General features: G+C 37.8%; 1 protein-coding gene across 2 annotated transcripts in view; it reads left to right on the top strand.

Annotated features, from left to right (window-relative positions):
• The window catches only part of ANO3 (anoctamin 3), a 198,583-nt gene that overhangs the window by 84,758 nt on the left and 86,816 nt on the right, over positions 1–27,009 (top strand). For both annotated transcript variants that reach the window (XM_008056070.1, XM_021711366.1), the window contains 6 exons: positions 1,315–1,359; positions 7,034–7,165; positions 10,429–10,535; positions 12,684–12,739; positions 16,420–16,541; positions 24,406–24,540. In XM_008056070.1, the coding sequence (XP_008054261.1) occupies positions 1,315–1,359; positions 7,034–7,165; positions 10,429–10,535; positions 12,684–12,739; positions 16,420–16,541; positions 24,406–24,540 (597 nt within the window). The remainder of the gene's footprint in view (positions 1–1,314; positions 1,360–7,033; positions 7,166–10,428; positions 10,536–12,683; positions 12,740–16,419; positions 16,542–24,405; positions 24,541–27,009) is intronic.

Genomic DNA, 27,009 nt, shown 5'->3' with positions numbered 1-27,009 from the left:
TAGGAGACCCAGAAGACTAAATTTCTGGGGTCCAAGATGAGGATGTAGAGAAAAATCACTTAGGAGATGAATTAACTTCTTTTTTTTTTTTTTTTGAGTTGGAGTCACTCCGTCGCCCAGACTGGAGGGCAGTGGCCGCTCCCGGCTACCGCAGCCTCGACTGGCTGGGCTCCGCAATCCTTCCGCCTCAGCCTTCCAAGTAGCTGGAACTACAGGCGCAAGCTACCGTGCCCGGCTAATTTTTGATATATTGTAGAGATGAGGTCTCGCCAAGTTGCCCAGGCAGGTCTCGAACCCGTGGGCTCAGGCAATCCATTCACCTCAGCCTCCCAAAGTGCTGAGATTACAGGTTGAGCCACCGAGCCCGGTTGAATTAACTTCTATCACCAGAATTTTTAGTTTCTTTAATTAAGAAGGGCTATGCCACTACTTAAAACACTCAACATCTTCCACATTGCTCTTCATCCCAAAACTGTAGCATTAGTTGTTAAGGTCCCTCATCATCTGGGTCATGTTTACCATCTTCCATCTCTTTTATCACTATCCTCAACCTTCAGTATGCTCTGTAGCTACCACCAAACTAGTTGCAGCTCTTTGAATCTGATAATGCTTGGTCTTGCCCCCATAGCCATCGCATATGCTGCTGCTACCTCTGTCTAGAATTACATGTGCAACCACTTTACCCAAAGTACTTGTGTGGGATCCTCTACAGATGACATGGCCTCTGCAAGGAATTGCCTGTCTCCTTTCTCCTTCCCCTGTAAAACCCAGGACCCCCCTTCCTGCTTCCTTCCACAGCACTTCGTTTTCCTCCATAGTTACACGTTCCTGTGACTGATCAGTTGCCTCCTCAACTATCAAGGAAGCCCCTTGAGAGCACAAATCCTCTTAATTTTTAGTGGTTATACCTTACCACTCCTTGGCAAATCAGAATTATTTGTTCCATATATGTTTAGATGAACATTTGGATAGATGAATGGATGGATGGATGACTTTATATAAAATGTAAGCAAATAATCTAGTTAGTATGCTTTGAGTGACAGAAGACAGATTTTCCAAAAAAAAAGTTAAAAATATGTTCAAAAGGGGTCTATTGATGTATTAATGTGTTCTTGGTTATTAGTTACTTATATTCTGAAATTAAAACCAAGTAAATGTTATGTTCATATTATACTGGGTCACTTCAAACACCTCAAGTTTCTTCAGCATATGGAATTGTGGCATGGAAATGTTCACTATGATAGAATGTTGTCTCTTACGGTATCATTTTCTTTTTTCTGTGACTTTCTTCAACCAATCTCTATTATTTTTCAGGAAAAAATGCTATTACACCGATGGGAGGAACAAATCAATGGGCAGGTTGGTGGGTGATGCATAATTTCTTTACAACCAATTTGTCATTTGGAAAAACAAAAACAAAAAGCAAGACCTTCGATTACTCATATTTGCAGTTGTAAATTTTAAGAAGAAAAATTATATTGATTTACTAAAGAGATTTCCAAAATAGCTTATGCCAAGTTGAAGACACTTAGAATCAGATCATCTCTTTGTTAATGGTCACCATTACCATTCTTGGAATCCTCCCATAATGCAGTGCTATGGAAGGATGATTTTATTTGCAAGTTAGCACCTTCATATATTTAATTTTATTTATTTATTATTTATTTAGAGGTGGTCTTGCCCCCATAGCCATCGCCCAGGCTCTGTCGCCCAGGCCAGAGTGCAGTGACACGCTCATGGCCACCACAGCCTTGACCTGCTGGGCTCAGGTGATCCTTCTGCCTCAGCTTTCCAAGTAGCTGGAACTACAGGCGTGCGCCACCATGTCCAGCTAATTTTTCTTGATTTATTGTAGAGATGAGGTCCCACCAAGTTGTCCAGGCTGGTCTTGAACCTGTGGGCTCAGATAATCTTCTCACCTCGGCCTCCCAAAGTGCTGGAATAATAGGCGTGAATCATCGCGCCTGGCTGATATGCTTAATTTTTAAAATAGTTTTAAAACCAAGATTGATGGGTAACTGATGACCCACTAGAGTGTGGAACAATGGACCCTGCAAAAACCTTCTGGATTATTCGATCCAATTCTCTCTTTAAATAGAAATGGTAGTGACTAGTGTCCAGAGAGATGGAATGGTTTGCCAGGGTCATGCAACATTTTCTGAATTGCAGACCTACTTTTATTCTACCACAAAGGCTGCTGCTCTTATCCTAGTCTTGAAAATGAACTTTTTTTCAAGAGAGCATTATCTCAAAACCTCATGTTTTTACCTTTTACTGTAAGAGTAGCTATGGAATGGGGATTAGCCAAACAACAACCCTGAGACAAAAGGAACTCTTCCATCTGAATTACCTTAGCACTGTTTAACTGGGGGAAATGAGCTTCCACTTAATAAACATTCAAACAGAAGGCTTCTTACACTTGGCTGTTTTCCTGCTCTTTGTAAATGAATCAATTAACAAAGACAAAACATGGAAGTGTGGTAGGATGTGCTCTATTGAATAACGTTGCAGGTTATTACAAGTCAGAATAACACAAGCCAGAAAGACTACATAATATGAATAACAGATTATTATAAGAAAGGATTCAATAAATTTAGTTTAGTTTTGTTTTTTTAACCAAAAAATATATAATTTTGAATGCTGTAAATCAGAGCAAGAGAATTCTGATCTCTTTCAAATATTAAATTGAGGTATGGCCACGTTGGGTGGCAAGAAAAGTTAATTATAAATTAAAAATACTTGAAATTAGAATGAATATTAAAGGAACTAGTACTAAAATGACATGTTTTAATAAAATTATAATGCTTCCCAGTCAAGTTCAACTTTTATGTCAGGTTAACGTGCTGCCATTTAGAACGAGCTCTCCTCATTCTCATGTGGTTATTTGGTCATGGTCTATGTTGCAAATTTCCAAAGTAATTTTTGCACAACAAAATCAAAGTCATTGGATTATTGTGATATATAAATTTACAACTGCAGATTTTTCTTGTTTTGCTCTGTGTGCCTGCTCGATGTTGGATGGTTGATAAAATCTCTTAGGTTGGCTTCAGTGTGCTATTATGGAATTAGTGAGACTTTGTTACACCATAATTAGTGGGTTTTCTATTAAACAAGAATCTTTCTTTCACAGACTTGCTGAAGGACAAAATCGCCTGTGTTAAAATTGCAACAAATGTCGATTTTTATAAAACTATCAGAATTTAGTTTTAGAGTAAGCCTGTGTTTAGAATGCATAACAAATATGTGTATACTAAATTTTAAACTATATTTTTAATAATGAAAAAATGTTCTTTTTTATTTTAGTCAAACTTAGTAAACTAGAAAGATGAACATTGTTTTATGTGTCATAATAAGTTTTGCTATCTTTTATGTTTAGTATTATTTTCTGTTTAAGTTCATGAAATAAAAATTCAGATACAGCAAATGATTATTAAAGTATCTCAAACCTTACACTAGCCTACTCTTTTGCATTTTACTTATTAAAATGTGTTCTTTCTGTTTCTTGTATTTTGTGAATGCCTGTGGGGAGAGTTAGGAAATAAATGGTAAAGAAGTTTATAAAATTATGTGACATATTAAACAGAAAAAGAATTGTAAAAATGATAAAACTTATTCTGTAGACATTTTGGAAAGTAGTAAATTGAAATCAATTGTAAACATGCTCATTTAGTTTTCCTTACACTCTTTATTTATTGAAGTGGAAAAGATGATTTTTGCATGGTTAATTTTGACCACTAAATATTAAAGTATAAAAAACTTACTGGAAATTATTCGACTTTTAAAGATCATCACCTCTTGAGAGGAAATGGTTCGTTTTATTGTCGCTGCAATTTATCTTTTATTTACAAATAATTTTTTTTTTTTTTTTTTTTTGAGTTGGAGTCTCACTCTGTCACCCAGACTGGAGTGCAGTGGCCGCTCCCGGCAACCGCAGCCTCGACCTGCTGGACTCCGGTGATCCTTCCGACTCAGCCTTCTAAGTAGCTGGAACTACAGGCGCGCGCTACCACGCCCAGCTGATTTTTTGATTTATTGCAGAGATGAGGTCTCACCTGCCCAGGCAGGTCTTGAACCTGCGGGCTCAGGCAATCCACTCACCTCAGCCTCCCAAAGGCGCGGGATTACAGGCTGAGTCACCGAGCCAGTTTACAAAGCATTTTCACATTTAATTATCAAAGTATCTTCAAAAGGACCCTTCAAAGGAAGCAGAACACAGAATAGCCAGTTTTGCAAATTAAAAAAAAAAATGACACCTGTACCCTCCCAAGCCCCGCCCTACTTTCACAACTGGTTTGGCAGAGTTTGTACTTTAATCAAGTTACTTTGACCCTTTAGTCCAGATTTATTTTCAATATTCTTTTTTTTTTTTTTTTTTTTTTTTTTTGAGTTGGAGTCTCACTCTGTCGCTCCCGGCCACCGCAGCCTGGACCTGCTGGGCTCAGGCCCGGAATTACAGGCGCACGCTACCACGCCCGGCTGATTTTTTGATTTATTGTAGAGATGAGGTCTCACTGCCCAGGCGGGTGTCGAACCCACGGACTCAGGCAATCCACTCACCTCAGCCTCCCAAAGGCGCGGGATTCCAGGCTGAGCCACCGAACCCGGGTCCATGTATTATTTTTTAATTTACATTTATCCCCAGTTTGTAGATGTTGTCAGAGCTAGTAGAGTCTTAGGTGCTGGGGCTCATTAGCATTTTCTAAGTGTAATCAGAGCATCTTTATTTGATCCTCTTAGTCACTTAATGAAGAAGGACAGATGGAATTACTCCTCTCTTTAGAAAGAGGAAACTGACACTCAAAGACTGGAAATGTTTTTGGGGTTTTTTTGAGTTGGAGTCTCACTCTGTCACCCAGACTGGAGTGCAGTGGCTGCTCCTGGCCAACGCAGCCTCCACTTGCTGGGCTCTGCCTCAGCCTTCCAAGTAGATGGAACGTGCGCTACCTCGCCCGGCTGATTTTTTTATTTATTGTAGAGATGAAGTCTCGCCAAGTTGCTCACGCGGGTCTCAAACCCGCGGGCTCAGGCAATTCACTCACCTCAGCTTCCCAAGGCGCAGGATTACAGGCTGAGCCACCCAGCCCGGCTAGGACTGGAAATGTTTAGACCAACTCAGTGACTGGCAAATTCAGCATTAAGACACTTGTCCTCCAACTCCTAGCCAATGAATTTTTTCCAGCTATGCTAAGTTTTGAAAGCTAGAGTAATTGGTATAATTGATTCAATGTATCCTACATGTCAAAGCACTGGCCTCTGTGATATGGGAATGTTTTGTGGTTTTAGAGTTTATCTTTATAACGAAAAGAGGCAAAATGATCACCTCAGATTCTAACTCATCATTTTAACCTAGAAAATAGTATTTTATTCCCTCCAAAACCAAAAATGATTTGGTATCTAAATGATAATCCTAATTGTCGAGGGAAAACTCCAGACATTCACATGATAAACTTTACATTAGAATTTGTTCTTATTTCATACAACACATGGTAATTATACCATGATAGACTTGAATGAAATAATTCCTAAGATACAATATTAACTGTCTACCCATTACTGCACTAATTATTTTTTTTTTGAAGTTCAAGCAGAGTTGATCAAATAAATACTGAGATGCTGTACTTTACCAGAAAAAATATTCTATCCAAAAAATATTCTTGGACTTATTATTGCAGAAGAAGCCAAACATTTTCCAAAACTGAGACATAGTGTGTAGCTATTGCGTGATTTATTAGTAAATGCAGCGATTTTTACAGCTACTCAGAATTTAGATTTTTAGACTAAACCTCTGGAGTCAACTTCCTTATTTTCTTTTTTATTTTTCTTTGTAAAATAAATACAATTTCAAAAAATTATTTTACTCCCTCCAAAACCAAAAATAACTTGGTATCTAAATGTTAATCTTACTTGTTGAAGGAAAACTAAAGGCATACATATGATAAACTTTACATTCGAATATAATCTTACTTCATACAATACACGGTAATTTTATCATAATAGACCTCAATGAAATAATTCCTAAGATACAATATTGACTGTCTACCTGTTACACAATAGAAGTATGTTATAAGAGTATCTAAAGCTGGGGTCAATGTATTCTGATGCACAAAGCAGTGTTTGAGTGGCATATGCCAGGAGTCTATGCTAAACCTGTTATTCATGTATAGTCAGTGGGTAGTAACATGAACCTTCCTCATGAGCTACACAGAAATGCAGAATCTCAGACCCTATCCAGGCCCACTGATTCTGCATTTTTTCAAGATATCCCGGTGATTCATGTCTTTTTGAGTCTTAAAATACTGCAAAACTCTGCGTTAACTTTCCTTATTGTTAATGATAAATTTTTAAATAAAACATTAATTTTCAACTCTTCCACAAAGTCAGCGTGATTTTTATTTTATGAATGAGGAAACAGAAGTGAGAAGTTGAATAGTTCATATGTATTCACACAGCTCATATAACGCAGAGCTCTGTTTTAACCCAGTTTCGCTTGACACTAAAATCTTGCTGTCTACCACACTTGAAACTCCCAGTGCCACTGAATGACTGTGTCACAGACATTTGTGGGTTTTTTTGTCACCACTTTTATAAAGCTATATTTTTGTTTGTTTTAATTTAGAATCAGAGAGTAATCTATATCTACATATATGTACATATAGATGTATACATACACATATACACACAAGTTTAGTAAATATATTGTGCTGCTTATTAAAATACTCTTTCTACCACCATCTTTATGCATAATGTTTCTTATATTTTTTTCTGTAAGATTTTTGTTTGTATGTTTGTTTTGTTTTGTTTTGTTTTTTATTAGGATGACATAGTTGCCCTGAAATAGTTTAAACAAATACAGGATCTGGTTTTTTTTTTGCTACTTATTTCTTTAGTTTGAGAACAGAAGTACTGCATGTGTGGATGCAGGTGTGTAATCGGTGGGTGCATGTCTTTTGGGAACTCTGTCTTTTGTTTTTACTGAGGGCATAAAACTCTGGAATACAACCTAATCTAGCTCTAAAACGTGTTCTTGTTCCAGGGTGCAAACATATTTTAGAAGAATCAAAAACTGGATGTCCCAAAACCCAATGGTTCTTGACAAGTCAGCTTTTCCAGACCTGGAGGAGTCAGACTGCTATACTGGCCCCTTCAGCCGTGCACGGATTCACCAGTGAGTCCCTACCTCTTTTCTCCTATCACCTGCCTTTATACCTTTCATTTAAGTGGGACTTGTTTGTAGAATAAAAATAACAGGGAACATTTCTATTGTTTACCAAATAGGTCAAAGAATGTATCATTGTATTAAAATACAACTTATGAATAGCTCTAAGTTAACATTATTAATTCTTTATCAACTTGATGATTTAAAGAAATTCTAGTAATGAATAATTCATTGTAAACCCATGAACTGGTAATCTAGCCCTGAATGCCTCAAAATAATTACTATGGTAGTAAGTGACTCTGTTAGTAATGTTAATAATAATAGAAGTGCTATTAATTAGTATGCTTTGATAATAGATTGTTCTCATCAATAAATAATTATAACTATAATGGTATTTAGTTAATATATTTATTAATCAAACTACTCATTTTAGTTTAACCTTATTAAACTAAAGTGAATGAGATATTTTTAGGAATAATTGCAGGACTCTCTCTCTCTCCCTGCTTCTCTGTCTATCTACATATGTGTTTATTCATGTATTCATTCAACTAGTATTCATTGAGTTTCTCCATCACACAGGTCATAGATACAAAGGGACTTATAATAGTTTCTACCTTCATGGAAAAGGTGGATAAAAGTGTAAATTTATAATTAAATTGGGTAAAAATAAAGATAGCAAACTGCAAAGTATACTAAAGACTTTGGTTGTAGTGTAATGAGGTACACCATTCTGGACACAACTATATCCTGAGATGTGAGAAGTTGAAATGAAAGATGGAGCAGAGTTCCAGACCACCATACAACATAGCCAACAATCAATGGGACCCCGCCTTTCCACATGTTCTATTTATTCCATTACTTTTTTTAGGAGGTGAGAAAGCATTCCTTCTATTTCCAACTATATGGTCTGGAGAAGGAGTGAACATCTTGCAAGTATCTTCAGCCTTCTGCTGAACTTTTTTAGGACCTTTAAGGATCTGTGGTCCTCCACAGGAAAAACATTCTGGTTTTCTTTTTAAATTCAAGATGGATGCCAGAGTAATCTTTGAAAAATATCAGTGAGATCATGGAATTGCCTTGCTTGAAACTCCCAAGTAGACTCCCAAGCGCTCTTATAATAAAATTCACATTCCTTTTCATCTAATATGTGGGCACAAATGCTGTAGTCCCCACCTATCACTACCACATCATTGTCTGCCTCTTTGGCACATCATTGACTCACTCCAACCATGCAAGCCTTGCTTCTATCCATCGAAAGCTCTAGCCTCAAGCTTAGTCCCAACTCTTCATCTTTGTTCCCTCACTTCTCCTTGCCCGACCTGCTGTCTGCCCCAAGATTTTCATATGGCATTTTCTTTCTTACAATTCAGCTCCCATTCACACATCACCACCTCAGAGATATCTGCCCAGAAAGTGTCACTTCTAATCCTCTCGTCCCAGTCATTCTGTATTTCAGTATACTGTTTCATTTTTCCTCATAGCAATTATGTCTGTACTTATTTATTTATGTGTTTATTTATGTAACAGTGGTTTCATCTCTCCATCATGTGACTCCATAAAAAAAGAAAGGAACTTATCTGCTTAATTTAGGAAGACTATCAATTTGATGATGAAAGAGGCAGGTGGACATTCCTTCTGCACCTGAATTTGGTACATCTGAGAACAAAGATAAAATGCAGAAGATCAGAATATTGAAGAAACTCAGAGTCTAATAAGACAGGCAGATGTACTAAAATTCTAAAACAAGGCTGTGTATTAGGAAAGACAAAAATAAAATGCACATTTATAAGAGAGGAGAGACACACCCAAAGGAGAGAATGTGGGAAGGCTTTTTTTTTGAGTTGGAGTCTCACTCTGTCGCCCAGACTGGAGTGCAGTGGCCGCTCCCGGCCACCACAGCGTCGCCTGCTGGGCTCTGGCGATCCTTCCGCCTCAGCCTTCCAAGCAGCTGGAACCACAGGCGTGCGCTACCATCCCCGGCTAATTTTTGATTTATTGTAGAGATGAGGTCTCGCCAAGTTGCCCAGGAGGGTCTCGAACCCTCGAACTCAGGCAATCCACTCACCTCAGCCTCCCAAAGCGCGGGATTACAGACTGAGCCACCGAGCCTGGCTGGGCAGGCCTTTTTGAAGGAAATAGTCCTTCATAGTAGGTAAATATATGGAAGAAATGTGGGGAGAAGAGGACAAACATCTCAGAAACAGAGCAAAAAAACCATAGGAAAAGAGGTATGGGATTTTAAGATGATGATAAATTATACAAATTGGCAGAAGATCAGATACAAAAAGCAAGAACAATTAGACATAAGATTGGGGAGTAGATTCAAGGACCAGTGTAGAGAATCATGGTAGAAAAGAAGGAATTTAATTATGCTCATATTGGAACGCTTCTGGCATGCTAAAAATAGAAGTGTGCTCAAAGGACCTAGACTATGCTTTGAAAGCCAGGTAAGACATTGGATGGCACGTTAAGGAGGATACTTCTCATGGTCTAGACAAGAGACAGTGAGTCCAGAACAAAAGAGCTAGTGCCGACGCCGGAGAAAGGCAGCTTGTCAGAAAAGTTAGTTTGGCAACTGTTTGAAAAATGATGAAGAAGAAGCAAAGATCATAGGCTCTTAGTCCTAATACACCACTGCCCAACAAAATGGTGGCTTATCATTCACAGAGATAAATAGGAAGTGTCAGAAGTTGGATGAAACCCTGGACACTTCCATTTTTGTGAGGCCTCCAGTATATTATAAACCAATGCTAAACAGACCCTGCCTTTCTCTTGGTGTCGACTGTTTACATGATTGGCTCTCAGACACGCAGTGCCCCCCCTTGCTACAGAAAATAACAGAGCATCAAGGCAAAAGGAGGGCTATTGCTCGTTGTGAAGGTTCTGAAAACAAGGTAAGGTAGACTGGAAAGTGTGGCATGGGTGATGACATCAAGTTTTCACATGTTCTATTTGGGAATACATTGCTAAGGTGGTACAAAATTAAGGGAGCCAACGAACAATCTTCTCTCCTTGATCCATGCTAAACAAGAAATAGGAGGACAGTTAGACTGCCTTATAAACTGAAAAAATATCCTAAACTGAATATTTCACAATGCCTTGTATTATTTATGAGCGATTTCTTTTTCTCTATCAGTTGATTTTTTTTAAAGAGGATGTATTTTCTTCTGATTTGTAATGCTACACATGCATTAGCTTTAATGGAACTTGTAACTATTGCTGGATTTTGTGCTCTGCTTTGATTATTAAAACCAATCTCCTCATCTTAACAGCTTCATAATAAACAATAAGGACACCTTTTTTAGCAATGCTACTCGAAGCAGGATAGTCTATCACATGCTGGAGCGCACCAAATATGAAAATGGAATATCAAAAGTGGGTAAGAACTTTAATGTTAAACGTAGAGAAATGGAGTTTGCCAATAGTGCTGATATCCCAAATTATCTTCTTTAACAACTGAAGTTTTGCCTTCATTCTTTAAATATGAATATATAACACATTGAACACAAACTCTACAAACGTCCTGTTTTGAAGCTGTTCAATAAAACAAACTAAAAAAAAAAACTTTTTTGAAGGCATTTGACAATATATATCAAACTGGGCAATATGTAAACTCTTTGGAACAGAAAATTTATTTTTTGAAATTTATCCCGAAGGGATAATCAGACTTTTTAATGGGATATATATAGAAATTGGCTCATTGTGACTTTGTAACAATAAAACTGGAAATACCTAAAATTTCTATCATTGGGTCCTGACCAATTAGTTAGGTTTTGTCCATATAGTACATCCATTAAAAATTATGTGACATTTGTTCTTGCTTCTTTTAACACAAATTTGTCTTACATCTATTATGTGCTATATATTATTAAAAGTATATGACATAGACCTTTTACTCATGAAGACTGAAAATTAACTATTAGTTTGCTGTTTATTGACTTCAAAAGATAATCACGAACTATAAATCTAATGTAATTTCATTTCCTAAACAAACATACCTAAAAAGAAAAAAAAATCTAGAAGAATGTGTAAGAAACTTTTTAGAGGTTATCTATGAAAGGTGAAATAATAGCTAATTTTGACTTTCTAAGTATCTGTGTTGTTTGAATGTGTAGCAGTGGGCTGCAAAATACAAAGATAAGTGAAAGTATTTTATCTAAAATAAATAAATAAATAAATAAATAGTTAATTCTAGGGGTGAAAACTACAAGACTCCTGGAGAGATCAAATGCTAACCATGTCCTAGAATACTTGAAAATAAAGTGTTGACAGCTTATACACCAAGCTCTGCTAATCTTATTCAAATGAGTGCCACATAGAAAAATGAAATGTGTTTCATGCCAGCCATTTTGAAAAGAGGAAGCTTCAGATTGCTTTGCTATTCTGTTTAGTAATTAGTTTATTACTGCGCATTCAAAATAGTTACCCTAGATACCAAAATCCTACCAAAAATAAATAAATTTAGTAAAGATTTTTTTTAAGTAGAGAAATCCAGAATGTAAACTGAAAACCTATAAAAATGATAGTTCTATATGCTTTTGAAGTCTTTAAAAATAGACATTTTAAATCATTGTTAAGTATCATGCCCTTTGCAGACAATATAATAAACACCAAAGAGTTAAAAATAAAATAAAAATTATTGCTAACTGCAATTGTCACTACTAGAAATCAGTACTACCTATCTATTAGAATTAGAATTATGTAGCATTTACAATTTTTTATATTTTAAAAATTACCATTGTGAGTACTTTCTCAAGCCCTTAATTACTGTTTCAAAACATTATTGTTAATATTTCTATAATATTCTATAATGGACTTCACCAAATCACAATTATTACTAAGCACCTAGTATATTTGATTGTATTATAAAAATTAAATGATTCCTCAGTTTTGGATATACAATTATTTTTAATTTTTTTCTTTTTACTACAACAAATAATATTGTAACAATTGCTCTCTCAGTATTTATCCTTACCAGGACTATATGAGTATGTCCATTTTACTACACTCTTACTAGATGAAGGAGGTTTTAACGTGTCTCATATTGCTGTTATGCTTCTCTGACAGTATTAAACGGTTAAATATTCCTCAATGCTGATATCCTTTTGAGATTTTTGTGGGGGAGTAGCATTCCTCTTCTTTCTTGACTACACTTCGTTGTTTTGAAGGAAAAGAAAGTTTGCTTCTGGCTCATGTGATCTAAAATATTAATTGAGTAATATTAATCGAATATTGGGTGAATATCAAAATGAACCGTAGTTCATGACATGGCAAAGTCAAGTCATGTGTTAGCATCTTGCAAATCTCCATTTACCAGGAGACACCACTAGACACAGTATCACTCTCACATATCACTCTCACTGTATCACTTTCATGTTCTTGTAGGCAGTGTAGCTATGGAAGTCACTGTGGTGGTTTTAACTTTTTTCCTTTAATCAATTCATTGTCCCAAGTACATTTATGTTAATTTAGAGGGAATTTTTTAACTGAAACTAACTCAAGGATTGTCCTTTTCTTCTCTTTCCAGGTATTCGTAAGCTTATAAACAATGGCTCATATATAGCAGCCTTTCCCCCACATGAGGTAATTCTGAAATACAATTTCCACTTAATAAAAAACGAAGTTTTTTTATGCTTAATGCTTGATCCCATCGTTTTCACTGGAATCTGGCTGCCCACCCCGAGGAGGGCTCAGTCAGCAAGTGGCCCTGGGTCTTGTGACACCCTATCGTCATCTTGGGGCTGCACACTGATTCCTGTGTTCCAAAGCCCTTCTGTGGTTTGTCCCACACCAGCTCTCTCAGGAACACGCCTGGACACTTGGCCGGCTGCTACTGCTGCTCCAGGACAGAGCTCCGTGCTTGATCCAGCTTGAGATTCACACCACTCCAAACAGTACAGATTCCTGGGTTGTGCCTCCTGTTTTGGGGTACCTGAAAATCTAAAACAAGCCCCCAACAAAAGTCTATATCCCATTAGCTTCCAGATTACCTGCGACATTATTATCTCTCCACCAGTTTTAAGTAGAAGTGGCTGCTCTAAGCTGGGTCCTGCCCATCTTGAATGATTTCCTTTTTTTTTTTTTGAGTTGGAGTCTCACTCTGTCGCCCAGACTGGAGTGCAGTGGCCACTCCCGGCCACCGCAGCCTCGCCTGCTGGGCTCCGGCGATCCTTCCGCCTCAGCTTTCCGAGTAGCCGGAATTATAGCATGCGCTACCACACTCGGCTGATTTTTTTGATTTATTGTAGAGATGAGGTCTCGTCAAGTTGCCCAGGCAGGTCTCGAACCCGCGGGCTCAGGCAATCCACTCACCTCAGCCTCCCAAAGGCTCGGATTACAGGCTGAGCCGCAGAGCCCGGCCTTGAATTGATGTTTGACTCAATCTTACTTCTCTCCTCCCCCTTGTATCCTTGACTTCTTTAAGACTGTTTCACATTATAAAATTAGATTGGCGTTTTCAAAGGTTTCACATGTGAACTTTTATTTTTTTATGACTAAATTCTGATTTATTAGTAGTTCAGATTTGTTATATTTTAAAGATAGAATGTCATTATTATTATTATTATTATTATTATTATTTTGATTTGGAGTCTCATGCTGTCGCCCAGACTGGAGTGCAGTGGCCACTCCCGGCCACCGCAGCCTCGACCTGATGGGCTCCAGCGATCCTTCCGCCTCAGCCTTCCAAGTAGCCGGAATTACAGGCATGCGCTACCACACTCGGCTGATTTTTTTGATTTATTGTAGAGATGAGGTCTCGTCAAGTTGCCCAGGCAGGTCTCGAACCCACCGGCTCAGGCAATCCACTCACCTCAGCCTCCCAAAGGTGCAGAATTACAGGCTGAGCCACCGATCTCTGCTATTATTATTATTTTAAAGATGTGAGGTACAATTCAAGGTTAGATACATAAGTGGTCATTGTACAGGTAAAGTTACGGTACCCTTATTAATGTTATGTTTCCCCCCCCCCCCCCCCCCGGTAGTGTCCCACTGCTACCAATCCCTTTCTTACAGGATTATGATAAATGTTCAGGGTCGACTTATGAGTGAGTATATACTTGGTGATTTATCACAGAAATACTTGTGAACTTTTAAAAACCGTCACTGTCCTATTCATAATGTCAAGACTAAAGACACAGGACATGATACTTGGGGAATTTGCCTTCTGGCATAACTAATAGTAGGTAAAATGTATTATTTCCTTTGGCAATGAGATGAATTTGTTTATGGATTATCTAATTTAATATTTGCAACAGCCTTTAAAATAGACAGTAATATTACATTTGTTTTATGCACAGGTAACTGAGATACAGAAAAATTAAGCATGTAATGCACAGTTTTGACCCCCCAAACGAGCCCTCAGTGTTTATATTATTTTGGCATACCTACGAATACTAAGAATAGAAATCATAATAACAGGCAGCATATTTGTGTGTTTCATGTGTCAGGTGCTGTTGTATGTATTTTCTCATTATTCTGAAAATAATAATTTACCCTGAGGAAGTAAATATTATTATTTTTATTTTAGAATCAAAGAAACAAAGCTCAGAGAAATTAAGCACCATGTCAAATACCACATAGTCAGAAGGTCATAATGGCCTCAGAGTAGCCAACCTATGACCCCTAGGAGAACCACTGTAGCAAAGGAAAGTTTGTTTTGTTCTCTGTGTAGGCAATTATCTCAAAACAATTAGGCTGTGTTCTGACAGTTAATTTGACAACTTCTTGTGTAAAATTTAGGACTTATTATAAATAGGCTGTAAATAATGGTCATTTTCACATTTGTGCTTGTAATTTAGTTGAAATATTAATATACAGAACATATACATAAAAAGAAAATGATATTGTTGAAATATAGGTAAGTAAAGTAGAAAGTCAATAAAATGGGCTCAGGAATTTTTTAGGAATTTTAAATGCTACTACTTGAGGACAGAAAAATGAGGCCTACTAAGAGGAAAATTAAGTCAATAACATTGGCTGTCATTTGAATAAGGACACCTCACAACGTATTGCTTCCTTCTTCATCTTCCTTGATAGAAGAGTCGAGACAAGTGCTAATATTATGTTTTTTAACCTTAGTTGAGTTTTGTTTTTTACTTACAAAAAATACAATGGCTGGAGAAGAAAGAAAGAAATTTCCAGTGAAATTTGTCATAGAAAGAAAAAAGAGCGGAATTAAGAATAGATAGATGAATAGATGATAGACTGATAGATGAATGGATACATAGATGGATAGATGAATAGATACACATATACACACATAAGAAAATGTTTGCCCAAGATATTGATAGAATTAAAAACGGAACACGTTTCTTAATAAGGCACTCTACACAATATATGATTCAAAAATTGTAACCCATATGGCAGATTGTTAGAGAAAAATATAAAGAATTTGAAAAAAGTTCTTTAATGCTTAGAATATCTTCTCTAAAGTAAATGTGACTGGCACTGGCAGTTGAGGTCTCTTTTACTTTTTTTTTTTTTTTTTTTTTGAGTTGGAGTCTCACTCTGTCGCCCAGACTGGAGTGCAGCGGCCGCTCCCGGCCACTGCAGCCTCGAGCTGCTGGGCTCCGCGATCCTTCCGCCTCAGCCTTCCGAGTAGCCGGAATTACAGGCGCGCGCTACCATGCCCGGCTGATTTTTTGATTTATTGTAGAGATGAGGTCTCGCTGCCCAGGCGGGTCTCAAACCCGCGGGCTCAGGCAATACACTCACCTCAGGCTCCCAAAGGCGCGGGATTACAGGCTGAGCCACCGAACCCGGCTTCTTTTACTTTTGAATGAGCACTTACCCTCCTCCTTACCTTATGGAAATCAAATAAACTTTTTTTTTTTTCAGAAAGCAGGATTTATTGAGCAGACCGAAAAGTTTCCACAGTGGGAGGGGACCCGAAGTGTTTGCCCTTACCTTCCGAAATAAAGATTACAACAATTTCTATCAATTATGGCAAAGGCATTGTGTTTACTAAAATACCTTTCGTTCCAAACAACGATGCCTAAAGTCTAGTTTACTTTAAGTTAAAGAGGTCCCATTGGTTTTTTTAAAAAAGTAATTTAATAAAGTATTTTAAGGAACTATCAGAACATTTTCAATGAAAGAGAGATATCTAAAGGTATCTCTCACATCATTCCAGTAATGGGCTTGTTTAACATTTCTGAAGAATTTAATAAACTGCTCAGTTATTCTGTAAGGAAAAAAATGTTCTTATTTAGTTGAAATTTCACTATGAAATTTCACTATGAATTTACTTCACTTTGTTTCAGGGAGCCTACAAGAGTAGTCAGCCCATCAAAACCCACGGACCTCAGAATAACAGACACCTGTTATACGAGCGCTGGGCACGCTGGGGAATGTGGTATAAGCATCAACCTCTGGATTTAATCAGGTACTGCTACTGGGTCAATAGTGGAAGGCAGAGTACGCTGTCTGGTTGTCATTTTCTGAGACGTGAAATTATCTCTTGTACTCACTACCCACCAAATTGTATTAGTGTGGATGCCCTCTACAAAAAAAGCAACCACTATAGGATTTTTCAATAAAAGGAAGGAATTGGTTAGACAGGGGATGGGAGAACTGAGAAATCAAACAGGACTTGTAAGGCAGTCAGAGATGAGCAACAGCAGAAAACTACTCACACCCCTCAAGGTGAAGGAGAAAACGGAATGAAATGTAGTATCAGAGCCCAGTTCCTGGACCACTGGCAGTACCTACACCATGGCTGGGACTGCCTGCAGAGAGGTGAAAGGGGGTATGTGGGGGGAGCCATGGGAAGGCAGAGTCATTCTGCAGACAACCCTGAGAAGGACAAAGAGAGGGAAAAGATCCTGGGTTATCTCTTCCTTCCACCTTCCAATCTTCCTCCTGGCCCAACTTAACCAGAAGTAATTTACAAGAACGCCTGGGCAATCTACTTCCTTGTCAAAAATCAAAATTAAAAAAAATCTCATCAAAGAATAAAGAGGAGGATGATCAACACGGCAGCTATGTATCTATTTGTCATTTATTAAAAATCTATTCCAGGAAGAATTTTCTAAAATAACTGCCTCCAACTCAAATTGATCCTGAGGGACATACCTCATCAACAAAGATACCTGCATACTCAGTGTTTATATACCTAGCCCTGAATTGTACCCATTTTTATAATTTAAAAAAATGGTTCTGAAATACTATCTTCATGACTTATACTGTTTATTTTGATGGAGAATAATTTGTTCTTTCTTTTGAAATCATGAGTTATATATCAATGAAAATTTAAGCAGGACCCTAATAAGCTATAAATATTTATAGAATGAAAGAAAAAGGGACCATTCATAAAATTAGATTCTATGTGTTGATATTTTAAACTGTTTATGAAATATAAAATCAAGAATATCTCAGTCAGTTCCCCAGTAGAAAACTGATTGAACAGTGAAAGGGGTGCTTAAAGAGAATATAATAAAAGAACTATACACAAAAATGTAAGCCAGGATCAAAAGAATGTACAAATCATGGCGGAGCTCCCAGAGACTAGCAAAACCTGAAAGTCGTTATCACACTTAGGCATGAAGGACCAAAGAAAGGAAGCGACCGGCAGAACTGGTCAAAATCTGTAACCAGGGTTGCACCAGACACAAAGCTATGACTTAGGCAAAAAGCAGGTACAACCAAACCATGGCCAAAGAAGGAGGTAGATGATAATAAACACTCCAACATCCCTGTTATCTTATCCTGTGATGTCCTGCTGGTACTTTCAATTGGCCAGCAAGCCCATCAGGAAGCCAGACAAAGAAAAAAGCATACAAGATCCGACAATTAAGTTCGTAAGCCAACTTAGGAAAACTGTTACATACCTCATTGCTGAATATCACTCTGGTCACCTTTGCCCTACTCCCCTTGAGAGGCTATACACCAATGCTAGTGCCTAGTCCATTCCTCAAAGCAATTTTGGACCTCTTTTTCTGGAATGGCCATCCAAGCCATCATCATATTATCCTTGATGCTCTGAATGTCATCAAATGTCCTCCTTTCAATATTTCTTTAATCTTCGGATAAAGAAAAAAGTCACTGGGGCTCAGATCAAGTGAGTAGGGAGGGTGTTGCAATACAGTTATTTGTATAATGCTGCCAACTTAAGCACACGGTGGCAAGTTTGTGGACTTCACTGTCAGACTTCAACAAATAACGATGACACCTCTGATGGCCATTCCAGAAGAAGAGTTCCAAAACTGCTTTGGCCAGAGGGCTAGGCACTGGGGTCACTGCACAATTTCCCAAGTGGAGTACTTCAAAGGTGACCATGGTAATATTCAGCAATGAGGTATGTAACAGTTTTTCTAGGATGATTTGTGAACCTATTGTCAGACTTCATAGGTTATGCAGTCCATAAAGATGAACTTCGTAGTGCCTGTAGCAGAAAGGAAAAGAGTAGACTAGGGACCTGGAGGTACAAAGGATAAAGATCCAGCACCAAACCCTTTGATTTTAAACGTTAAGTACTTGGATATATCCAGAATCAAGATATTGTGATTCTGATTCTGTCAACCAGGACAAATTCTCAGATTTTATTTTACGCAGGTGAAATAATTATTATTTTAGAGATGTATGAACATAGTGATGTTGATGTGCTAGTTCTAAAAACCATATTTATTAGAAATTAAAATGAAGTTAAGATTTCCCAGCAATCATTTCTGTGTCCATAATTACTCTTAACTATTGTACTTCACTTAAGAGAATGTCCTCCAGGCTCATCAGTGCTGCCACAAATGATCAGATTTTCTTCTTTTGTAAAACTAAAAATTGCTGGGGGAGAAGAGGATTGGCAGTAGTGGGATTCTGCTGGTGGGGAGTGGGGCAGGGGGGAGGCACGCTTCTTCAGCAAGGGTGCCTGCGTAATGAACATTTGCATACTTAACCCTCAATTGTACCCCACATCTTTAAAATAAAAAATGTTAATAAAAAAATAAAACTAATAGCTTTCCATCGTATATAAAATTTTCTTTATCTATCTGGCACAGAAAAACAAACATTGCATAATCTCAAGTACATGTAGAATCTAAAAAAGCTGAACTCATGGAAGCAGAGAATAATGGTGATTACCAGGGCTAAGGATCAGGAAGAGTCAGTGATTGAGAAGATGTTGGTCAAAAGACACAAAAATTTCTATTAGATAGGAGGAATAAGTTCAAGAGAACTATTGTACGAGGTAGTGACTATGATTAATAATAGGTCTCTGTTCTTACCATAAGAAATGATTAATGTGTGAGATAATACATATGGTAATTAGCTTGACTTAGCTATTTCCCAGTATATACATATTTCACAAATGCATGCACATTACATATATGTATATGTGTGTGTGTATATATTTTTATACACCCTTTGTTAATACAATAGATAAAAAGGAAAAAAGTACTCATCAATAGAAGACATTACCATTGCTGCTTCAGGTGATTTAGGAAGCAGTCTTTATAGTCTTTTATTTTTTAATTTTTATTTTAAAGATGGGTACAATTCAAGATTAGATATACAAATGGTCATTGTACAGGTAAAGTTTGGGCCTCCCCTTGGTCTCCCCTCACCTGGTTTGAGATCAGGTACCCTTATTGATGAAGTGTACCCTACCCCTCCCTCCCCTGGCAGTTTCCCGCTACTGCTAATCCCTTTCTTATAGTATTATGATAATTGTTCAGGGTCCGCTTATGAGTGAGAACATGTGGGACTCAGTTTTTTGTTTTTGTGACAGATCGCTGAGTATGATAGACTCTACATGCATCCAAGTTGCTGTGAAGTTCATTATTTTGTCCTTATTTATGGCTGCATAATATTCCATCATGTATATGTACCTCATTTTTTAAATCAAGTCCACTTTTAACCAGCAGAACGGTTGGTCCCATGTTTTTGCTATCGTGAATAATGCTGCAGGAAACATTCGTGTGCAGGTATCTTTTTCATAGAGTGGTTTGAATTCCTCTGGGTATATTCCCAGAAGGGGAATTGCTGGGTCACATGGAAGGTCAATTTTTAGGATCGCCACACCGTTTTCCACAGAGGTTGTACTGGTTTACATTCCTACTAACAGTATAGAAGTATTTCCTCTTCAACCTACATCCTCTCCAGCTTCTGTTGTTTTTTGAGTTATTGATGATGGCCATCCTGACTGGAGTTTGGCAGTATCTCAGCGTGGTTTCAATTTGCATTTTTTTTAATGATATGTGAGGCTGAGCATTTTTTCATGTATCTTTTGGCTGCTCATATGTCTTCTTTTGAGAAGTGTCTATTCATATCTTTTACCCACCTTTTAATAGGGCTGTGGGGTTTTTGTTTGTTTGTTTGTTTTTCTCTTTTCGGCACATTTGAGTTCCTTGTAAAAGAAGTATTCAGCTACTCTTATCGATTACTTGGCTGCTGAAACAGAAGATTTTTTTTTTTTTTTTGATTTGGAGTCTCACTCTGTTGCCCAGACTGGAGTGCAGTGGCTGCTCCCAGCCACCGCAGCCTCGACCTGCTGGGCTCCGATGATCCTTCCACCTCAGCCTTCCAAGTAGCGGGAATTACAGGCATGCGCTACCATGCCCGGCTGATTTTTTTGATTTATTGTAGAGATGAGGTCTCACTGCCCAGGCGGGTCTCGAACCCGTGGCCTCAGGCAATCCACTCACCTCAGCCTCCCAAAGGCGTGGGATTACAGGCTGAGCCACTGAGCCCGGCTAGATTTTTTTTTTTTTTAATGAAAATCATAAACTTGTCTTTAAGTGGCTAAGGGAGGGAGGGTGTGGTGAATGATACACCTAAAGCAAAGTTTATAAAAGATTATAGAAGGCATTTTGCAGGTTTCTACTCTCCAGAAAATTACTTGTTACCAAAACTGAGCTGGTGACAAGGCAGACATGCATACTAAAATGCACAGAATTTCTACAGGGCCCAGTTTTCTACAGCCAGCACGAATATTGTCTTAAAAATCTGTGACTAATTATTTTGAGTAAGTTGTTCTTAAAACCACACAATTTTGATGATGTAAGTCTGTTATTGTGCTGCTTCTTGTCTGTAGTAAGAGGTTGAGGGTATTCAGGAGTTGGACTTTTTTTACATTTTTTTTATCATGGATGATGGAGATGCTCAAGCAAGCCTGATTCTCTCCTGCTGAATAAGGCAGATCCTGAGCAGTAGACGAAAAGTAAGACACAAGAAATTCATTTTTATTTTTATAAATAACCATTTCTCGACATGTATTTGTGGTTCTTCTCATGCTAAAAAAATAAAAATAAACATTTTATAGCCAAGGCTTATGTTAGCTCCAATCTTTGTCATTGTTATTGTGGTTTCATGAAAAATATTTGACACTAGAAAGAGCACATATTTTTAAAAAATCATTGGCTACAGAACTTGCTTAACAAAACATTTTTATGGTAATTTAAAAAAATGTGTCACAGTGGACAACCAAGGAATTTAAATTTAAAAGCAAAGTCACTAAAGGAAATAATTCTCTAGAAAACAATAGATTTCAATGTTTGTTCATTTTATGATTGAAATCATGTCAGCAGCAGAATTCTATCATTAAATGAAATGGAACATTACTATATAAAACAGATAATAAGAGAATGGCTGTGGTTGAAGTGTGATGGAACTTACAGCAGCACCGACTCCTACTTCCTCCTTGCTCTGTTGTGGTTTTGATCCACCTCTACAAAACACTTAGGAATCCTAGAAGATTGTGAACCCACATGCTCTCAGTCAGGGGTGTCCCACCTTTTGACTTCCCTGGGCTGCATTGAGTAAAGAGGAATTGTCTCGGGCCGCACATAAATTACCTAATATAGTTGGTATCTATATTTAATAAGAAGTGTTTTTATTTTTTATTATTAAGTTTAGAAAATTGAGAACAATGGAAAACTAGTGGGACCTTGGCCTTGTTTTTGTAAAACTAACTTATCAACATCTGGTTCAAAGGGCGTGGTCGCGATTCTTAGTGATTTCTCAAGGTACTCATCAGAAATGTTTGTTCGAATTTTGTCCTTCATGAGCTTCACAATTGAAAACACCCGCTCATAAATGTATGCACTGCCAAAAAGCAGTGTCATGAATAAGGCATGACGGTGAACTTCAAAATTGGAGCTACTAATGGGATCATGAAGAAAATAAAACTAAAAACACAAAGATTTTGTGGGGCCACATCCCTAGCTGTCCTGGGCTGGATGCAGCCTACAGGCCATGGGTTGGACATGTCTTCTTGAAAGCAAGGGCATCTTCATTAGCCTCCTTTGCCTGACACTAGTTCTTCTCCTGAAACAGATCTGAAATCTACTTTTGCTTATACTTCAGTTATATACTATTGTCACTTCTCTTAACCTTCACAATATGTAATAGGAAGCATTAGTATGATACTGTCTATATCAGCTGTATTGTCTGTACAGTCTCTCTCATCGTTATTATAAAGGTACTCTATTATGTTAGTACCATGTGCTAACCACTCTGCTCTGTTCCACAGAGGAACACTTGCTCAAGGGAACAAATGGCTTTATTGTAATACCTGTCAGTATAATAAGCCTCTGTCTCAAAGCAGAACATTATCATTGTATAAGAAGTGAATAGTCTACCGATCTGTTTCCTAGGAGACACAAATAAAAAGGAAAAGAATGGATACACAATGCTTAACAGAGGATGACTCCCGGTCTTCACCCAGTAGAAAATATACAAAATTGAATTGGCACAATACAGAGAATAAAATAGAAAGAGAAGAGTTTTCAGAAAGAGAAGACTTGTTAAGGAAAAATTACTAGAGAATTTTCTTAGCAAGACTCACTGCTCAGTGCAATTTTCCCAAAAAGCAGCAATCTTTTCAGGAACAATTCTGGGTTAAGTAATCATCTTTAGAAGATGGGAACAAATGGTCATAGGGAAGTAAAGAAGTCATCATGTCTTACTGGGCCCTTACAAACTGTGAAGCCAGTTAGTATTAGCAGTAGGCTAGAGAAAGAAAGAGCAACTGAGTAGTAATCAGAATTGCCTTATTCGTCTGCCATTTCCGTTTAAACGATGTTCATCAGCTGAAGGGTGGTAAAATGTGTTCATTCTCTTAGCTTCAGTCAGTACTTCCTGTGGTGAGCCCTAGTGTAGTGACAGCCAGGTTTGCCTTCAAAGCAGCTTACAGTCTTATGGGGAGGGAGAGGAATGGAAGAGTGAAAGGGAGTTGCTACAAAGTGTAAATGTCGGGCACGGAAACACAAGTGAAGGCAATGTGGGAGCAAGAGCAGTGGCCTTTGTAAGCAGGGTCAGGGTCAGAATGGAAGTCAGGGAAGGCCTCCTGGAAGAAGAGGTAAAGTGAAGGATGAGTACAAGTCAGACAAAGGAAGAGGATAAAGGTGTATGTGTATGCTTTTGTTCTGTTTTGCTTTGTTTTGTTTTGTTTTGAGTATTCCAAAGCAAAGCAACACATTAACCAGGGTAAGTATTGTGTGTTTCAGAAACTGTGGAGTTGAGCTTGGTGGAGAAAGATGTGACACAGTGGTACAGACTGTGTCTAGCCTGAGGGTGACTGACCAAGGAGGCAGATGGAGACAAAAGCCTAACCTGCTGTCGGCAGCCACCCAGAGGGAAGACCTCTTTTTTTTTTTTTTTTTTTTTGAGTTGGAGTCCCACTCTGTCGCCCAGACTGGAGTGCAGTGGCCGCTCCCGGCCACCGCAGCCTCGACCTGCTGGGCTCTGGCGATCCTTCCGCCTCAGCCTTCCAAGTAGCCGGAATTACAGGCATGCGCTACTACGCCCAGCTAATTTTTTGATTTATTGTAGAGATGAGGTCTCACTGCCCAGGCGGGTCTCGAACCCGCAGGCTCAGGCAATCCACTCACCTCAGCCTCCCAAAGGCGCGGGATTACAGGCTGAGCCCCCGAGCCCGGCTTAGACCTCTTTCTAATATGCACAGGGCAATATGACTTAGAGCAGCTCCATCATGTGAAGAAGAGAGGGATACCACTAGAAGGATGGAGAAAGGAAATAATTGGGTGAATAAGAAGCTTTATGAGCTGTATGAAGTCTGGCATGGACATAAATACATTTGACAAAATTGCCCCTATAATGAAAAGGTTTAAAATGAACAATGTTACCATTGTTGAATTCATTAACAAGCTAGAGTATGAGAGACCCTAGACGGAACTGAAGAGGAACTGAGCTGGTGGCTTCAAGTTTCCGTGTGGAATTCTGACTGGTGTGACATCGATTTTTGTAATAGTGCCATGTTGCCTTAACTCAGTCTAGGGATTTGCTTTCTCATACAGGTTGTATTTTGGTGAGAAGATTGGACTCTACTTTGCTTGGCTGGGATGGTACACTGGAATGCTGATTCCCGCAGCAATTGTTGGCTTGTGTGTTTTCTTCTATGGATTATTTACAATGAATAAAAGTCAAGTAAGGTAAGCTTTTAAAAGACTTATTTAACATGTTAGCCTACCTTCTCAGTGGGCAAAAACCTAATGATAATGTCAACTAGTAAAAAAAGATTGAAGATATAAAAATTTATTTCCTTTTTTTTTGGTAAGATGGGAGCACTATTTTAAAAAGTACTATTTTGATAGTTTTATGTGCTAAATCTATTGGACAAGTTCTAAGACTTTTTATCTTTATATCAAATTTCTGTTTCCGGTATATGCCACATAATCATTTAAAATAATTTAAAAATTCATATAATCTACATTTGTGTAGTATCTGGTAGTCTAGAATACCCTTTCAATATATTACTAGTTCAAATAGCTGCGAGATTGAAACAATTTGCAGAGCACGTCCAGATACATTGTTTCATTTACTATAACCTGTACTGTCACCCTTGGAGATGCATATTCCTTCCTGTACCTGAGGGAAACTAACATACTTAAAAGAAGAGATCTAGACCAGACATTGGTACCACCTAAACCCTCCTCTAAGCAGTCTCTTCTTCTCCCTTGAGAGTATAAAATACAAAATGTCTTTACCCTGGAGAGGAGCAGATACTTGTAACATTTTTTAGCATCAACTTAAGATATGGAGATGGTAGTGAAACAGGATTTAATGATAGTCAAATGGATATCAAAATGACAATTCTTCTTTTAAAGTTGAAGTGACTCAAGATTTGGAAATAGGAACAATGCATTATTAGAGTCACTCTAGCACTAAAGAGTCCTCTTCTATTTATACCACATGTATATTATTGAGTTCAACTTTGTACGATCAAACTCAAAATATGCAAAAGTATCACTCGCCTCTCTTTGAAAGTTCAGCACTTTCTTCTCTATCAGTTCATCTTTAACCAGGGCCTTGCTACTGGCTAATAATCATGACAGCTAACTCTAAGGTTATCTTCTACATGGGATCGTAAAGATTAATTTCCCCAAATTTTCTTTTAAAAATACAATATGCTTTTGTATATGTGCATATATTTACAGTCATTTTGCCTACAATCAAAATACCTTCATTGCCCTAGAGTTGGAGGCTGTTCAATAACCAATTTCCTTGATTTGGTGTCTCAGATTTCCTTGTTCTTCCTGAGGGAGACAAATGATAATTAGCATGAAAAGAAATACCTGCTGCTCAGAAGCATTTCTTCTAGTCACAGGTTTATTTCAGAGTTTTGCCAACTCACTACCATTCTGGAAGGCAGCATCTTCCTGAAAAAACTTCTTCCCAGTGAGAGGGCTTGTTCTCCTTTTGGGCATTTCCCTGTAGCCTGGTGTCAACCTGAGACTTGGGTGGGGGTGGGGGGAATGAGGGAGGTTGTGATTTAGAGTGATAGTCTCTTGAAAAGGAAAACACTCCTTTACAATGAATTCACACACAAAAAAATGATTCTTTGACAGTTACTGTTCAAGTTCATTCCATGGAAAACATATTAACAAAGTTTTACCATGTGATATAGACTCCACCACTACAAAGCTGAAAATGAGCAAAAACGAATGAAAGGAATAGATTTGCTATTTCTATTGATTTATGCACCAATGGGATAAATTAGGCTCCTTTTGTATGAGCTAAGTATTATTTAACCTTTCGTGTGAAGAGTATTTTAAAAGGCATTAGCAAACTCTTTTCTTCAGTGTTATATGGTATTATATTACTCCCACTTCTGTCACATTATAATTAAGATGCTGTCAGACTTTCTATTCTGAACCAAGATAAGCAGCACTGAATATCCTGACTTTCAAAATTTTGAGACTAAAATTTTCCATTCAAGGTGTCAGGCACGGTTGAGTTGTAGGTGGGTGGGAAAAGGAGAGCAAACTTTTATTTTGTTTGGATTTATGTTTGTATTATTTTTATTAAGCTCTTTTTTTATATAATCGCAGGGTAGAAAATGTTTAAAAGCTGTAGATGTGGGTCTATTCATTATGTTTCTACCAGCTACGTGCAACTAAGCTAAGATCATATTTTTTAATTATAGGTGTACTTAATAATAGACGTACACTACAATCAAGTTTTAGGCTATGTATGTATACATGCATGTGCACATTGGTCTCACATAGTAAAAGGTGGTCAGATCTGTGCTCGAGATGACTCAGGAATTTGAAAATGAACAAGCAGGTGCATGTAGCCTATTTTCCAGATCCTCAGATTTAGAACCAAGAGCAGAAACCTCAAGTCTCAGTTCTATTCTTGCCTTTTCGTGTCAGAGCTCACCTAGAAATGTATGTAGTTCTCAGTATCAGCCAGCTTTTAAAAAGCTGTTACTTTTTAAAAGTTCTCTCAAGCCATCTCCTGACACTGCCCTTAGCAAAAAGAGTTTCCTCCATTTATCACGTGCCTGTGATAGGCCAGGTGCATTATCAGTATTCTTTTATTTTATTTATTTATTTATTTATTTTGAGTTGGAGTCTCACTCTGTTGCCCAGACTGGAGTGCAGTGGCTGCTTCCGGCC

The sequence above is a fragment of the Carlito syrichta genome, unplaced genomic scaffold, assembly GCF_000164805.1.
Source record: "Carlito syrichta isolate Samal-C Ts95f unplaced genomic scaffold, Tarsius_syrichta-2.0.1 Scaffold302088, whole genome shotgun sequence".
Taxonomy (NCBI): Eukaryota; Metazoa; Chordata; class Mammalia; order Primates; family Tarsiidae; genus Carlito; species Carlito syrichta.
The sequence above is the reverse complement of the archived record's forward strand: the minus strand, read 5'-3'. Positions and strand labels throughout refer to the sequence as shown.